General features: G+C 32.6%; 1 protein-coding gene across 1 annotated transcript in view; it reads right to left on the bottom strand.

Annotated features, from left to right (window-relative positions):
- The window catches only part of LOC114339117 (eukaryotic translation initiation factor 3 subunit D), a 36572-nt gene extending 17990 nt beyond the window's left edge, over positions 1 to 18582 (bottom strand). The window contains exons 1-4 of the mRNA XM_028289751.2: positions 18270 to 18582; positions 16794 to 17056; positions 5458 to 5569; positions 237 to 346 (exon numbers count right to left, since the gene is read on the bottom strand). Of these exons, the coding sequence (XP_028145552.1) occupies positions 237 to 346; positions 5458 to 5569; positions 16794 to 17056; positions 18270 to 18471 (687 nt within the window). The 5' untranslated portion in view covers positions 18472 to 18582. The remainder of the gene's footprint in view (positions 1 to 236; positions 347 to 5457; positions 5570 to 16793; positions 17057 to 18269) is intronic.
- Between the last annotated feature and the right edge of the window lie 574 nt (positions 18583 to 19156).

Genomic DNA, 19156 nt, shown 5'->3' with positions numbered 1-19156 from the left:
TATATCGGAGTAAGGTGAGAAAAATTTTAGGTGTTGACCATTTATGATGACGATGTAAGAGATAAACAATGAAGAATTGAGCATGATCTTATACAGATACGAAAAATCTGACAAAAGAATTTCAGTAAAACCCTGAACTAACAAAATCAGAGCATGAAATAAATGGTAAAAGTTAAATGGAGGGAAATACTTGACCAAGCTGTAGCCCTAAAGCTTGCAGAGCTAAATATACTTACAGTATGGAAAATTCTGTTGACACTTTGTAGGGCTTTCTCATTTTTAACATTGACACGATCGTAAGACTTATCGTAATATTCCAGTTCACCACAGCACAAAACATCGTCACCTAAAAAATAAAAAACATTAAATATTAAAAATAAAAATATTAAAAAATAAAAAAAAACAAAACAAATAAATAAAAATACTATAAAATAAAAAATCGTAATAAAATGAATAGAACTAAATAAAAATTATTGTATTCCAATGTACCATGTATTGTAATATCAATGCTTTATAAAACTATAAGGAAACATGAATGGAAAAAAATCTAACAAATTTGCACATGTTATGTTACAAAGGATAACAGAAATTTTGCGTTCATTATATGGGAAACATTATATGGTTTTTCATCCTTTGCAGACATGACTGCTGCGTGGCAAAGTTTCTTTGTTAGAGATATGTTGTCAAGCTTTTTTGTAATCCAAATTCTTTGCATTTAAAGCAATAAGTAGAATTGAAAAATAAAATCAAAATTTAATACATTAAAGTGTGTAATTTTGGGTAATAATAATAATTATTAAGGAGCTCTATGTTGTAGCGAAGCTTAAGGGGGTATTAGTACGCTATGGTCAAAATAGGTGGCCAATTTTTAAACTAACGTTTAACAGTTCTTTGAATAGATGGCAGCACGTACATATATTTTATTATTAAATTTAGTTCTCTGAACGACACCGCATTGATGCCATGTATTGCAACTTAGGCTCGGCACATCTCGATCTTAATCGTACTTTGTATTTACAGACGACAGTTGTTAATCCTTTCTTTACCTGCCTAGGGTAAATTCTCATTAATAGATACTAAACGTTCATTCATTTGGATATAGTTTATTATTTAATATTGTATTATACGGCAATTCGTAATTCTTTACCTGCTCAAAAGGATTTATTTCAAACTAAAGAAATTTGCAATTATTTGAAATACAAGTAAGTGCCTATCTAAATGACCAAAAAAGAATTATGCTAATTCTCAGAATGAAGATCGAGTATAAAATTAGTATTTTTAATAAATGTAAAATACGTAAGTCAATTGAAAAACAGAGTCACTACAATAACTTTTTTCATATTGAATGTTTTTTCAACAGGGAAAGTTTTTTCCTCGGAAAATTTCACATTTTCATTTCATTTCTCATTTCAACATGCGAGGCAGAATAATAATTAGCCTAATGAACCACTTACTTAAAACATTTTTAAAAGTAATATACTGCAGAATACCTATATAAAAAATGCGAAGAACAAGTATCACGGACAAAGATTTGATTCCGCAATGCCTTGCCCTTAGGCACCCGAGAGGCTCTATTGACTGTCTAAGTGCTATATATTTGTTTTATCGACTATAAAAAGGCATTTGATAGAGTACAACATGATAAGCTGCACATACTCATAAATTATCTTGGAGGAAACTGGATTAGATGATAGATCTAAACAACATTAGATATGCCGATGACGCAGTAGTTTTTGCAGATAGCCTAGATGATTTGCAAAGAATAATGTCGCGCATATAAGACATAAGTAGTGAACATGGAATTTCAATACGAAAAAAAAAAGAAAGTAATGGTAGTCATTAAGAGCGAAATATATTACATACACGGCTTTTGGTTAACCAACAACCAATTGACAGAGTGGACAGCTACACATACCTTGGTACCTACATAAACAGTCAATGAGACCACTCTAGTGAAATAAAACAACGCATAGGAAAAGCGAGATCAGCGTTCATAATGATGAAGTCTCGTTTCAGAAGTCACATTTACCACTTGTTAACAAAATTTCGGTGCTACTTCGGTATGCGGTCTACGGCAGAGTTTCTAGTTTGTATGCGGTCTACCGTCTGATATGCGATCTACGGCAGTTTAGCTGATTCGGCATGCGGTCTACGTACAAAAACAAATTAGAGAAACTATTACAAACTTTTTATTTATTATTTATATTTATACTTTACTTTACTTGTCATACTTGTGCTTTACTTCACACTTCACGTGTTATTCTGTCTAAATCCCGAACCGAGGATTAGCGGCGTGTAATTTGGGTTGCCTATATAAACTTGAATCAACGGAATGGGCCTTGAGTGTTAATTTAAAACGATGAAAAGACCGTTTAGTGATAATAAAAAGGGTGGGTTGTGATTGCGCGCAGCGGTCAAATACCTCCTGCCCTGCGGTTCTCTCACTCTATACCCGTAAGTTGGGTTTGGACCGAAGGGTTAGGTCTTCCTCCTTTCAGGCAAAAACCGATATTTATGCGGTTGCATGATATTTAATATTAAAATAGTATTGGATGTGGTAGAATGTAGACTCTTTGTATAATTACCAATTGAACAGTGAAGCTGTTAGTAATAATAAAATAGTAATGTTTGTAATAGTTTCTCTAATTTGTTTTTGTACGTAGACCGCATGCCGAATCAGCTAAATTGCCGTAGACCACATATTAGACGGTAGACCGCATACCGAAGTGGCACCAAAATTTCTATTATCAGATCCTATGTATTTTCTAGATTATTATACTGAGTAGAAGCCTGGACTCTTTCCGAAACTTCTTTAAGAAAACTCAAGGCATTCAAGATGTGGTATTACAGTCGCATTTTAAGAATTTCGTGGATGGGTCGTGTGACTAATGTTGAGGTCTTACGTAGAATGGGCAAGGAATGCGACATTATTAACACACATTATTATCAAAGAGCGCAAAGTAGAATATCTTGGCCATGTTATGAGGAATGAATAGAGATTGCCGCTACTCATTCTTCAGGGCAAGGTATTGGGAAGAGAGGACCAGGGAGAAGAAGAATATATCTGAGAAACTGGTTCAATACCTACATCGACAAACAGACTATTCCGAATAGCAGCATGCAAAGTTAGGATAGCCATGCTGATCGCCAACATTCGGAACGAATAAGCACCGTGAGAAGAAGAATATCTCATTTTAAATTCTTCTTCTTCTTCTTCATGTGCCTCGTCCGTTGCGGACATTGGCACGTTAGTCCAAACTATTGGCGTAAGTTTTGAAGCCATGAGTGTCTTCTTCTTCTGGGTCCACGTTTGCTCTCTATTTTACTCTGTATTGTCAGTGGCAGTATACGATATTTATCATGTCTCATAATATGATCGAGGTATTCAGGTTTCCGTTTCTATTGTGAAACAGATTTCTCATTTTTGTTTTCTCCTCAGCGCAATACCTCTACGTTGGTAGTGTGAGTCGTCCAGGACATTTTGAGGATAAGTCGGTACACCCACATTTCGAATACCTCTAGCCTTTTCGATAATGTTTCCGTTATTGTCCAGGTCTCTGCTCCATACAACAAGACTGGAAATACATAGCATTTTAGCAGCCGTATTTTTAGTGGGACAGATATGTCGCAATGATTGAATATATTTCTCATGTTAAATGTAGCTCTGGCCTTTTCAATTCTACATCGTATTTCGGTTGTTTGATCCCATTTCTAGTTGACGACTGTTCCAAGGTATACATATACTTCTACGTGTTGAATTGGTTTTTTATTTTCAATTGTCTGGCAGGTTTTTGAGTTTTGCTCACCAGTGTCCATTTTTGTTTTATTTATGTTGATGGTTAAAATCTCTTTTTTCACTCGCTCTTTGTAGGTACCCGGGTATGACAGGCCTGTCGATACTGCTAGCAACCACAACTGTATCGTCTGCATATCGGTTTATCTAATTATTACTCCAGTAAATTTCAATATTTTTTTTCACTTACGGAAATATTTGACATAAATTAATCAATGATTATACAATATTGTTTTGTCTACAATGTTTTTATTAGGATAATGCCTCAACAAATACTAATGGCCATTGGCATGTGTAATGTGTGTAAAAATGTCGACGTCATCGTCTTTACAAAGAGACGCTAATTGTATCCGAACAATGCATTATTTGCGGCCCTATAAAAATTAAATTTGCCAGAAAGTGAATAAAACTGAAATTGTTTTTAGATCCGCCCCACATAACATACTAGAGCTTACTTATGTTATTTATGTATTATGTCAAAACTAGTATAATCCCCCAGTAAACACTTTGAGTCATTTTGAACCTCGTTTAACTTTCAACCATTCGTATAACGTCACGGTTTCAAGCATAAAAAATGTATATTTGTATTGTTAAGACACTGTGACGTTATACAATCATGATTGAAAGTGAAAGTCAAACAAGGTCCAAAATGCGTACTGGGAGGGGGTGGGGCCACTTTTCTAAACAAAACCGCGTGATTCATCGTATTTCCCTGGTTACAAAACTCGTTTTCAATTGTTTGTAGATTTTCTTAAAATCCGGCAAACGCGCATCTGTCTCCATTTAATACATCACTGCTGCCATCTACTAAATGACACGTGAACTCATCTTCTCATCTATTAAGTGACAGCGGAACTAATTTATCACTAGAAAAATGCCAACTTATTGCTGTAATTTCAACAAAATCCCCAGATTGCAGCTTTTAACTAAAATTTTTACTTTTAGGTACAGTTAATTTAAAAATTATGGCAGTATGGACAATGAAATTTTGTTTAAAATAAAGCTTTTTGCATAGTTAATCGTTTCTGGTAGTTATTTTCCACCCAAGTTCAAAAATTATTATGCAAAACGAATTTTTATAGCAAGTTACTAAGTAAGTTATGACATGGACTCCTTTATGTACAGTTATAAAAAATATACTGCTTTCTTTGGAAATTTTAACTAGATACTATTAAAATAGAAAGTCTACAGTTCACGTACATACCCCTAAGTTGAAGATTGGTTTTGAAATAGTGACGGTAACTGTACCTAAAAACTATATAAATTTTAACATTGTGTCATACCACCTTAATCACCTTTTGTATATGGATGATTTGAAATTAATGGCTTCCACCTAGATCAGATGCTAAAAACTGTAGAAACTTTCTCAAAATTATATCAAAATGCACTTTGGAATAGAGTCATGTTCCATGTTCTAAATATAGTCAGAGGAACTGTTCGGCCTGGAGGTTTTAATATGCAAGATGGCCAAAACATCGATGCCATCTTGCCTCATGATCAAAATTGATCATAAGCAAATGAAAACCGAACAAACTGCAGAGTTCGTATGAAGAGTAAGACAGCTAAATCAGTCACATCTTCTTATCTAATCATGGTAAAAATTTGTTTAAGTCATTAAATATGTACACGCTTCGCTACTCATTTGGTATTTTTTCACTACTCACCATCCTTAATTCCTGGCAGAGACAATTTTCCAAGTCTGGGGAAGTCCATTTCTTCAATAGTACTCCAGTCTGGTCTTACAGTAACTGATGCATCCCTTATTTTTATTTGAGGCTAAAACAATAATTATTGTCATTTTAACATGATATTTACAGTATGCCAATATTCTGCTACATAAACAAATGTTAAAGTTAAAATAAAAAAGATATCCTCATAGCCTGATAACAAAAAAGTACTATGTTAATGACTTTGACCTAGCTAGACAAGTTTTATAGATAGGCTTACCATACATCCTGGTTTGACCGGGACTATACCGGTTTCTAGACATTGGTCCCGGCCGGTTTGGTACTCTATCCCGGTTGTACAAACTAGAGACCACAAATTAAGTAGTGGTTCATGGCACCGATTTATCAAAAACGTTTCGTAAAAATAATGTCTATCCTTGTCGGAGTGGTACTCACCGGAGGGAACGCAGACTTTCAGATACAATTAGTGTCTCTTTGTAAAGACAAAAGAAGAAACAAAAGAAAAAGTATGCAAATCAGATTTTTAACTATTTTGCAAATTAATAATTATATTCGTTAAAATGGCCAGCGGAGGCCCATATAAGAAGGGGGGCCGGCAAGAATGGAGTAGGTACCTATGAAAGTAACCAAACTAAAGAAATGGTACAAATGATGCGTGAAACTCTGACAAAAAATGAGGATATGATGGTCGAAATAAAAAACCTGTGCAGAGAGCAAAGAGAAACCTTGGATTGCATCAGAGAGTTGGAAAAAAAGAATAAGGACTTAGAAAATTGACTCAATGAAGAAAATGAGAGAATAGAACGAATTGAGAAAGATAAAAGAAGAAAGAACATAATAATTAAAGGCTTAACTTTTCATAGCAACGATAACAGGTCTACTAAACACAAACTAGAACAGTTCATTAAAGCAAATATTCAGCTAAAGGTTGCAGAAATGGAAAATATAACGGATAAAATGTCGGTATTAAGTAACAAAAGTAAACTTAGAAACATAACAGGACAAGGAGTTTAACAGTTTTAATAATTTTTTAATTAAATCAGGAAACGTTCTAGCACAAATTTTAAACATCATTTTCTCGATACTTTGCTTTTTTGACTTATGACACTGTTTGAGCGGAGGTGTGACATGCATATTTCATACTACAGTGGAACCTGCTTAATTCGAACTTCCATAATTCGAAATCTTCTGTAATTCGAATTTTTATTTTGGTCCCTAGCATTTCCTAATAAGTAATGGTAAAAAGTCGTGAATAATTCGAATTATATTTTGGATAATTCGAACTTTTCTGCTATCTTTTCTTAATATCTTAGAATCTTTTGTCATTACTGAGAAGCTAAATTCTAAAAAGCAGCTAAAAATTTCGGATCTCTTTGGAAAAAAATAAAGTCCATCTTTTTTATAGCTTGCAAATGTTTTAATTGGTATTTTTGGCCGAATTTTGTTAGCCCATTTTTTTAGGTTGACAAAACTCGGGCAAGAATAGGAACAAAAACATCTCCAAGCAATAAAAATGATCAACTACTGTTTTTTTGCTGATCAACTACTGATATTTATCATTTGCAGATGTTTTTGTAGCTAATCCTTGTTTTTGTATATTTATTTTTTAATTCGAATTTTTGGATAATTCGAATTTTTTTAACGGTCCCCTGAGATTCGAATTATCCAAGTTTCACTGTATCTAAGATTACATGCTTTCTCTATAGACAAATGTGTGGTCGACAGACAAATGCAGACAAGTCACTTTTTAAGTTTTAAAGTTATAATTAATTAAATAGAGTTAAAATTTTGATGATGAAAAAGGTTACTATTGGATACCGACCGCGGAAATGCAGGACATCGTAACTGAAAAATTTGTATAAAATGAGTTACTTCGGTTTTTGCTTTAGAATAAGTGTATCGGCACCTATTAAACAGCGGTTACAGCTGGGAAAATTTCCGGAAGGCTTCCAGAAGGCTTTCCCAGCTGTAACCGCTGTTTAATAGGTGCTGATACACTTATTCTAAAGCAAAAACCGAAGTAAAACATTTTATACAAATTTTTCAGTTACGAGGTCCTGCCTTTCCGCTGTCAATATGGAACTACACAACAATTTATTTTTCTGTTTTATTTCAGCAGTACAGTAGAACGTCGATAATCCGGACGTCAAAAATCTGGACCGTCAATAATCCGGATTTGTATCTAGCAAAAATATCTGATTCTTTTAAACTAAATTAAGAACTTAGCTGCGAAAAACGAACCTCTACCGCAGTTCAAAAATATTTTACACATTTTTTTAAAAGCCTAAATAAATAGTGTCTGATGTTTTTACTGTACATATGTTGCTATTATAAATTAATTACAATACAGTGTTTAAACATAAAAAAATGTTTTGATCAATTTCACCTCTAGACAATTTTCACTACTGTACAAGAGAAAACATAAAATTTTAAAACGTTTGTTGTACTTTAATGTGTATACTGGCCGTTTTTGAGGTAATTTCGATAATCCGGATAATTTGATAATCCGGATGGGGTCCGGTCCCAATTAATCTGGATTATTGACGTTCTACTATATTATGTAGTTAATTTTTTATAGGCGTTTTTGAAGTTATACTTCTTTAGGCGCGTTTGGGAGTAACTTTATATGTGCGCGAATTCATGAAAATTCTTGGTGCTACGCGCACGTGAAACATTATACGTTTGCTCTGATTGGGTATTACAATGACCGATCAAAAATTGTTCAATATGGCGGCTATGTGTAAAAAAATCTTATATATTAGTTTTTATTGTTGTGAGGACAGAGACAAAAGTAAGTTTATAGCTGCAGTGACTTTTAAATAGTTTTTTAAAAGCAACAGGTACTTAATCGTAAATGTTTTAGTATTTTAATTAAAAATTACATACCTATTTGGAAATGTAAAATGTAGTAGGTAGTAGGTAATGCTTCGATATACATAATTTGATTTTGTTTTTAAAAGCAACAGGTACTTAATTAAAAGGTAAAGTATCAAAAAGCTAGTCAAAGCGTACACACCTTAATTAGCCTTCCTGTAAATAAATCAAAATATCTTAAGTTAAACAGTGAAACTAATTATAAATTTAGTATCAATTTATAGCAAATTTTTGTGGTATCTCCTGCATTCACAGTGTTTTTAATACAATTGTGTAATAGTGGGTTAATCTGCAATTAACAGAAAATAATTCAGTGTTTTTACCCTTTTTTGTGGTAATTTGCAGATCACAAAAAAACTGAACTTGTCCATTATCTGTAGGCAATTGATAAAGCTCATTAGTGTGCAGGACCGGCTTTTAAATTTTAATTTAGAAAATGAAGTGTATGGAATGCAAGAAAGATGGTACTGAAGAAGAAATGTTTTATTGTGATAGCTGTGACCGCCCAGTTCACAAAGATACTTATTGTTCTGGTCTGTGTTCATCAGAAATTAGGGTTATGGAGTTAAAGAAGAATCGTGTTCTGCAGTTTTTGTGTCAAGAATGTAAATCTGGAATGAAACTTGTTCCAAAACTATTCAAATTAATTGAAAAACTGCAGAATGAGGTTAATGATATGAAATTGCAGAATTCTAAAAACCAAGAAGAGGATATTGTAAGTGAGGTTTTTGAAAGACAAAAGAGAATGAACAACTTAATCATTCATAATCTAGGTGAATCTGTGGATAGAAGAAATGCTGTATCTGATGATTTGGCTACTGTGACCTCAATTTTCAAGGATATTACTCAAGAGTATATTAAAGTTGTCAAAGCTGTTAGATTTGGTAAGAAAAACAAAGATGGTGCTCGTTCCCTAAAAATTGTATTAACAAATTCTTTTGATGTAATGAATATTTTAAAAAATAAGATTCACGTTGCCAAAGCAAAAAAGATATTTATAAATTCTGATCTAACTCCCCAGCAACTCAACAAACTCAATAAAGTTAAAGAGGATCTCAAAAAACGCCAAGAACAAGGTGAGAAAGATTTATTTATACGATATGTTAAAGGTATACCTGAAATTTGCAAAAATCATAATTCCACACAAAAAACTAGACACAACGAAACATATAAGCTCACCTCCTTTATTAATTTATTATCAAAATGTTGGTGGATTAAGAACTAAACTAAAGTCTCTGGAAATTGCCATAGCTCAATGTAATTATCATATAATCATTTTGGTGGAAACTTGATTAACTTGTGATTATAGCGATGCAGAATTAGGACTTATTGGTTATAATGTGTTTAGAAATGATCGCAATCCTGCTGCTACAGGAAAAACTAGGGGTGGAGGTGTCTTGATTGCTGTTAAAAATGACATAAGTGCGCAGAAAGTGATAATCCGTGATTGTGAAGTAGAACAAATTTTTGTATCACTGAAAATTAATAATAAGTGCATAGTTATGGGTGGAGTTTATATCCCTCCCGTATCCGACCTAAATGTATACATGTTACATTGCAGTTCAGTTGAATATGTTATGGAGAAGTGTGGAAACTTGGTACTGTGTGGTGATTATAATTTACCAAATGCTTCCTGGAGTAATGACAACTTTGGATTAAATGTTGAATGCCCTGATGACTCTCCTGCTGTGTATTTGGCCAATTGTTTTGGTTATTTTAACATGTTTCAAATAAACACTTTACCTAACAGTTGTAATGTCTTTCTAGATTTAGTATTTACAAATTTAAACAATGTTGATGTAGTTATTCCACTTGATTCGCTATTTGATAATAGTATCCATCATTCGCCTATAGTTGTAGAATTAACTGGTTTTGAAAAGCATTATCAACTGAACTACGAGGAATTTTATTATGATTTTAAAAATGCAAATTATGTCGGATTAAATGATTATTTTGCAAGTATTAATTGGGACTTACTTTTATCAGATGATGTGAATTACAACTTAGCAGTATTTTATGATTTTATGTATACAGGTTTTGACTTATTTGTTCCGATCAAAAAATTTAAAACAAGTTCATTTCCGATTTGGTTTAATGGTAAATTAAGGAAGTTGATATATTTAAAAAAGAAAATACATAAGCAGTATAAATTATTTGGTAAAAGGGATGATTATTTAAGATTTTCTCAGTTAAGAGATGAATCTAAACAAGTCTCCTCTCAATGTTATACTAACTATTTGAATAATATTGAGAATGGGATTCTATCTAATCCTCGACATTTTTGGAAGTACAGTGGAACCCCGATAAGTCGGCCCCCGATAACCCGGAACTCCGGCTAACCCGGACCGATTTTTATCAGACAAACATTTCAACAATAAAAATGTATTGCTGTTACAAAATCTCGTGAACCTAATTCATTCATTTGGTGACGTCAATATACGAACGAAACGATTGATGAATCCGACATTACTGAAAATATCAGGGTGCAGATGGGACCCTGTCGCGCAATTCACAGCAAATAAAATAGTCGTATGTTTTTGGCTTCATTTTATTTCGTTTATACATACGCATTTTCAAGGTTCACGAGGTTTTGTTCCAACTCTATGTAATATAATATTTGAGAGATAATGGAACCGGATTGAACTACATATAACATAGTAAAAATGACTCATGGTACACCACATTCATTGTCGAAAACAACATGCACCTGTATTATCCTTTATTTTTTTGAAACTGTCTGTGTTAGCATTGTTTAGAAAAGACTATTAAAATTCTTTTTTTAACAATGGTCTTAGTCATCACTTTTATTAAATAACATAACATCAGAGACGGTATTATGTGTAGTAAAGTCGTATTATTGTTCGCTTCCGTTTTGTAATCGTTCGTAAATTTATTCAGATTTTGTGTTTGCGTGTCTTTTGTCTATAAGGGCAACAAAACGTAAAAATGTTGTAGTGACAATGGAAAAGAAACTAGAAGCATTAAGTAGAATTGATAAAGGTGAATCTTGCAGCATTATATTATGGTGTTGGTACATCTACAGTATCGGATTGGAAGAAAAATAGAACTAAAATCGAAGAATTTTTTTTTCAAAATGATAACAAAAGACAGTTTAATCGGTGCAAAGCTAATAAAGCTAAGAATGAGACTTTTGACGACGCTTTGTATGTGTGGTTTTGTGTGGAATGCGAACGTGGTTTACCAGTGTCTGTGTGACAATTATAACGGAGTTTATCTGTAAGCATACCATATTTTATTAACTTTTTACCATTTTCTCCGGCTAACCCGGATTTTCGATAACCCGGATCGGCCGCGGTCCCAATTAATCCGAGTTAACGGGGTTCCACTGTATATCAATAATAAATGTAAAAGTTATAATCTGCCATCTAATATGTTCTACGGTGATAGTACAGGTGATAATGCTCAAGACGTAGTTAATTTATTTAGTAAGTTTTTCTCAACTACATATTCTAATTCTAAAGTTAATCAGATCCCAATTTTTAACTATCAGCAGAGTGTAAATGTGAATAATTATAGTATTGGGCTCTCAGACATAATTTATAGTGTTTTAAAGATGCCTTGGAAATTATCGCTTGGACCAGATTGTTTGCCAGCTTATGTTCTCAAGCATTGCATTTTTACTCTCGTAAAACCTATCTGCTACTTATTTAATTCCTCACTGAGTACTGGCATATTTCCTGATTTTTGGAAAACTAGTTATTTAACACCAATTTTTAAGTCTGGTAATAAAAATGATGTTGAAAATTATCGAGCGGTTTGTAACTAATCTGTATTACCCAAACTTTTTGAGTGCCTTGTAAATAACTTTTTGACATGGAATTGTAAAGATGTAATTGATGTTGGACAACATGGCTTTTCTAAAGGTAAGTCTACATGCACAAACTTAATATTGTATACTAATTTCATTGCTAATTCAGTTGAACAGAAGGGTCAGGTTGACGCTATCTACACAGACTTCTCTAAAGCCTTCGATAGAGTTAACCATGATCTGCTTATTGCTAAATTAAAAGGCTATGGATTTGGAGGTAAAATAATTGAGTGGATAGGTAGTTATATATCTGGTAGATGTCAGTATGTTAAATATGGAAACTGTTTATCTCAACGAGTATCTGTAACCTCAGTAGTTCCTCAGGGGTCTCATATTGGGCCTCTCTTATTTAATATATTTGTTAATGATATATCCTGAGTTTGTAAATTATGATTATTGTATAAATAATGTACCATTAGAGGCACGTCATAATATTAAGGATTTAGGAATTAATTTTGATTCTAAATTAACTTTTAAATATCACATTAACGAAACTTCAGCTAAAGCTTTAAAAATGTTGGGATTCATTCTAAGAAACTGTAAACAGTTTTCAGTACAAACTTTAAAAATGTTATACTTTAGTTTAGTTCGATCAGTTTTGGAGTTTTGGTTCTCTCATTTGGTCTCCTTCATATAATAGTGACATCTACAGTATCGAGAGAGTTCAGAATAAGTTCTTGAGGGTATGTGCTTACAAGATTGGTTTTATTAGAGAACAATACACATATGATGATATACTGTCAATACTAAATATCTCACCACTACATCATAGAAGGTGTCAAGCGGATTTATGTTTCCTTTTTAAGATTATAAATGGATATGTTCAAGATCCAGAGTTACTAAGTTTAATAAGTTTTAATGTTAATACTAGAAGAATTCGTAACACTGAGATTTTCAACATTCCATTCCACACTACAAATTATGGTCGAAATGAACCCATTACAAGAATTTTACGAACTGCCAATGAGCACAGCAATAGTTTAGAGTTATTTGGAATATCTATAGCAACATTTAAGAAATCAGTTGAGAGATTTTGAGCATTATATAACTTAATAATAACTTAAGCTACTACTTTTATTGAATTTTGTTTAATTTTAATTTTGGTTTTTTTTAACGCAACCTATTGAACCTATGCTTTGTAAAGGTTGACGTAGTATTTTTGTAAAAATGGTGTATCCATAAAATAAATAAATAAAAAAAAATTGTATATGTTTTAGTATTTTATTAAAAAATTACATACCGTAATTTCGGGTGACTTTGGCCCGCCAGGGTGACTTTGGCTCATTTTGAGAAAAAGATATTTTAGTAACTAGGGCATTTGTACAATAAATTATCAAGTAAATTTCATTGTACCGCACCATCAGTACCATATGAACTGTTTGAAAATTTTAATACATTATGCTAATACTTGTTATGTTACGAAAAAAACGAATTTCTAAAATTTGTCATTCCACATAAGATTTTTAGACTGCAAAAATTGGTTGGCAACCAATAATGCTTCCAAGAGTAAGAATAATTTCATAGTGGCATATTGAAAATCTGTGAATTCTTAACCTCCGTGCATCGTTATTTCAGTCTAAACATAGACAGTAAGACAGTCGGATATTATTTTGCAACGTGCTACAAAATTTAACGGTTTTCGGGTGACTTTGTCCCAGTTTGTTGATTGTTGGATTTTGGTCATTGGTTGCTTCTATATTAAATCAAAGTAAGTAAATGCTGATTTTAAATTTGCTTTTAGCCTTGTAACAACTGCAGGGTCTATTAACTTTATACCATTAACGACGTAAGTAACCTTAATTTTTTTAGATGCCCTCCAATTTAGAAAAGTGTTGCTGCTGGTATTAGAAATTATGGAAATTACACGGCAGACACATTTTCCAGGAAAATTCGATGGATTTGTAAGAGGTAGTAATAACTGTTACGGTTGGGTGCAAGTAATGGTACTGGGTGAAAGAAGTTTATGGCAATGGCCCGAAGTCCCCGTAAGAAGATCCTACCACTTGGCTAATTTTGATTTCACTGAGCCATTGAAACTTGGAGATAACTGATATTTCTTTCCAGATTAAAAAAAAAGCTTGTAAATCGTTTTATTGTTCATTTTTGTTAAGAAATGAGGTTTTTTGTTAACCTAGGGTCCTATGTAAAGTTTCATGTTAGTTTTAGTTTTTCTTTGTTTGAAATTTAAATAAATTTTTTTTTCACCTAACAAAATGTTTGTTTCTGATTCATCTGGTAGAGTCACTTTAACCCAAACAATAATAATCACAGAGAATAAATATAAAATATAGCTTGAGACAAAGTCACCCGACACTAGCGGGTGACTTTGCACACCACATTTTTATTTTTTTTTATAATAAAGGAAGCGCTTCTTTGTGTATTCGTGTAATTTTTCTAAAAGAGTAGTTATAGACTCAATACCCATAAATAAAGAAACATACTTTTATGTATTCAAAAAACTGAAATCTACATTTAAACTTCGAAAGTGAGTCAAAGTCACCCGAAATTACGGTACCTATTTGGAAAATGTAAAATGTATTAGGTAGTAGGTAACGCTTTGATTTACATAATTTGATTACCAACAAAATGTTTACCAATCTTAATCTACTATATTGTTGTCTTACTCTATGTTTTGTTGCATTTTAATATTTTATTTACACAAAAATCAAACTAATTTTATTAAATTCGGACAAAAACAACTGCCAAAAAGTTTAAAACGTTCAATTGGTGTGTCTTAATGGCTGAATTTTAATGTGCCTTGATTCACAACCTAATTACCCCCAATATACACGGGCTCGATACCCAATGCAAATTTTTATTTTTTATTATAAATTTTATGATTGTAAGTATATTTATTATACACTCGGGTGCAAAATTAACCGGACACCTTAAAAATGGGCAATTTTTGATGTCTCGCCATTCCTAAACCTGTTGTCCGATTTAAGTGATTTTTTATTATGTTATAGCCTTATTCTTTAGCAATACCGTTTTAATAATATTGTTGCTAAACAGATAAATTTTCATTGTATACCGGGTGTACCAATGAAACTGTGTTTTTTTCTCAAACTTCGCATCGCCCTGTGGAGTATTGTAACATTTACAAAATACTCAAATTTAAACCCAACTATAGCCTCATGTTTTCTTAACATTCTGTTTTTTGAGTCATTCGCTTATGTTGGACCGTTAAAAAGTTAGGTACTTTAACAGTTAGCCATGTTTTTTATCAAAACAGTATGTTTTTAAATAAGCATGGCAAACTTTATGGAGTTATTCTACATGAAAAAATAATGACAATTTGCTTTATAAACCTATGTCCGCAAATGCTTAATTTCTAAGATAGAGGGTGTTGAAATTTTTCTTATAAACTGACAATTTATTTATTGCTTTAAAACCGGTTGAGATGTGCAAATGAAATTTGGTGGGTTTTAAGACGTAGTTATTATACAACTTTTGACATACAAGTCAGAATTTAATATTCACCATTGGCGCGCATACGGGTAATATGAGCTGTCATATTACCCGTATGCGTGCCAGTGGTGAATATTAAATTCTTAGTTGTATGTCAAAAAATGTGCAATAACTACGTCTTAAAACCCACCAAATTTCATTTGCATATCTCAACCGGTTTTAAAGCAATAAATAAATCATCAGTTCGTAAGAAAAATTTCAACACCCCCTATTTCAGAAACGAAGCATTTGTGGCCATACCGTTTATAAAGCAAACTGTCATTATTTCTTCATGCAGAATTACCCTTTAAAGGTTGCCATACTTATTTAAAAAGACCCTGTATTTATGAAAAACATGGCTAGTTGTTAAATTACCTAACTTTTTTTATGGTCCAATGTACGCGAATGAATCAAAAAACAAAACATTTAGAAAACATGAGGGTATAGTTAGATTTCAATTTCAGTATTTTGTAAATGCTAGAATATTCCACAGGGTGATGCGAAGTTTAAGAAAAAAACACAGTTTCATTGGTACACCTCGTATACAATGAAAATTTACCTGTTTAGCAACAATATTATTAAAACGGTATTGTTAAAGAATAAGGCTATAACATATTAAAAAATCACTTAAATCGGGCAACAGGTTTAGGAATTGTGAGACATCAAAAATTACCCATTTTTAAGGTGTCCGCTTAATTTTGCACCCGAGTGTATATTTTTTTTTCGGAAAATACGTATTTAGTTAAAATTTTTGCCAACAGTTGTTCAGAAATCATTTTTTTTTTTGACATTTTTCAATGTGTTTGTGTGTGTTTTATTCTTTTATTTTTTTAATTTAATAAAAATTTTTGAAAAGTAGTAAGTATTCAAATTAGTTTAATATTAAATAATATATAAAAAACTATTTAAAGTATGTTGATTTCGTTGAAATCATATAATAGAAGTATAACTTCTTACATGCGTACAAAGTACACACACACATTCTTTTTTAATTATTAAAAATGTTTTTCAAAAATCGACTTGTCTACTTTTGTCCACTGACCACACAAATGTTTTGCCACAACTGTGTGCTTAGGAGAGCTATAAAACATGTCATATCAAAAGGTGTTAAAAGCCTTGGGAAATTCCTTAAATGTAAGTAAAATATGAACATTATACTTACACGACCTTGCCCCCATCTCTTGACTTGACTTCTCTTGTATGTGTCCCTTGTCTTAACACCCTTACCAAGAGCTTGCATGCCACCACCTTGCACATTAGCTCTACCACCCCTTCCGCGCATATTACGTTGATTAGCACGGAATCTACCTCGCTGGTATGGAGGTTTCTGAACTCTGGTAGTGTCCACCAAATGGAAAGTGCTTTCATCTTCATCATGGTAATACGCATACTGGCTACCTGAGCCAAATTGGGAAGCATATTTATCTGTCGAAACACAAACCACATTATTTAATATTCAACAAAATAAAAACTCAAATCATTTTTTAACCCTTAAGTACTAACATCTTAAATCAATGGCATAAACACTAACTAACCGCCTGACAGACGGGTATAACATTTTAGTGGTAATTTTTGTTTTTGTTAAACATTTTAATGCAAAAAATTATCTCGATGACTTACTGAAAGTATTGATTATCTAAAAAACACAGTAGTTAATCTCGTTTTTCTGTATTTATTAAAATAAAAGACATTATAACAAGAATGGAAGGATTGTTTGTGTAATTTTTTACTCCTGACAAAAAGTGTGATAAAAATTAAACAAATTAAAGAATCTTAATACAAATTTATAATCGAGTTAAACAAATAGTAAGAAAAATGAAAATAATAAGGTTTTTAAAAAATGTTAAAACAAAAAAAAACTGACAGGTACTACACTTAGTACAGTGTAGCAATGGTAGTCAGTGACAACATTTTCATCACAAATTGATTCCACTTCGCTTATGTCGTCTTCTACCTCATAAAACCCTTTCAAAAGAGGTTCCTCAGGGTATTTATTCCCTTATTTGATGTTTTTTGACAAACTGGGGCACATTATGTGTAATGACGAACTGGGCACAAATACTAACACCCCGTCTATTAGACGGAAGTCACACTTTGAGCCTAAATATCTTTCGAATAAAAACTTGCAGCAACTTGCAGAATTCAGTAGGTACTACTAAAGGATCGTTTAAACACAGCGATAAATCAAACAACTTATCAAGGTCAATCGAGTTGTTGCAACTTATCATTGTGTGTAAACGGTGCATCGCACAACTTATCAAAGTTGGAGTTGGGTTGAAGGTGGTATCGCATTGAATCGCAGCGTCTAAACAGCGTTTCAACTTGTCATCACAACTAGTTGCTGTGACTTGTCGTTGTGTTTAAACGACGCTTAAAGAACAAAGAACAACCCAACTTGAAAAGTCATAAACGGGTGACCTTCAAAATTTTCTAGGAATAGAAATATCCCACTTTAGATAAGCGATGCCGTCTGAAAGACGGGGTGTTAGTACGTAAGGGTTAAGTATTAAAAATATTCGCTTATTATCACCGGGGTAAGTTGCGTATACACTCTCATTTTTATTGAGGTTATGTTTTAACATATGCACCATTAATTATATTGAATATGTTGCATTACCACAATATAAAAATAACTTACTAGCATATTTTTTATCTTGAAATGCAGCTCCAGTCCAATCACTAATTTTGCCTAGCCGATCACCTTTACTAAAGGGTTGGTAAGGCATATCCTTAAACTGATCTGGCACTTCACAAGGTCCCCATCCGGCTTGATTGTCTTGAATTACAGGCGCCACAAAGTGCGGAGCCTCTCCTCCTGAGCTATAATCGGTCATAGTCATTACTTCACCTAATTAATTAAAAACAACCACCTAAAATATTTCAAAGCGTTAAACCTAAACTGCCTTGAAATTGGAAAAGGTTCGATGATGTATGACATGTACTTGACATGTAGGTGTATGTAAAGTGACAGTTTGTTGACAGAAGGTGTAAACCGATCCTAAGATATATATGATTCGTACAGTATAAATACCGATACACGTCATTCGTGTCATAGCCAGTAACGTCACATGATTTCAACACGAAATATTCAAGTGGCCTGACTGTCTCTGCGAATACTTATTGTGAATTATTCACAAATGTTTGCGCTTTGATTCTAAACTTGTTGACAGCGAACTGAACGGATGGTTGTTTAGGTTAAAATTTGACATTTTGCTTGCTTGGTTTGAACGTAACCTAAAATAAATTTTCTCAATAAATACGTTTTTGAATTTATTTTTTTTATTAAAGGAAAAAAGAAAATTTATTTAATAGATAATAACGTAGCAGAATGTCTTCAGTAGCCTTTATTTTATATATAAAACCCTTATCAATATATTTTACAATATATACAATTTAAATTCCCGCCATATTTCAACACGTTTGCAAAGTTCAACTTAAATATGTTATGTTTGCAAAAATGACGACCGCTTTCCAAACATGTTTGACGTTAGCAAGTCGTTCAGAACCATAAAGCGCAAACTGATT

This window comes from Diabrotica virgifera, chromosome 5, assembly GCF_917563875.1.
Source record: "Diabrotica virgifera virgifera chromosome 5, PGI_DIABVI_V3a".
NCBI lineage: Eukaryota > Metazoa > Arthropoda > Insecta > Coleoptera > Chrysomelidae > Diabrotica > Diabrotica virgifera.
This window is presented reverse-complemented; position numbering and strand designations above follow the sequence as displayed.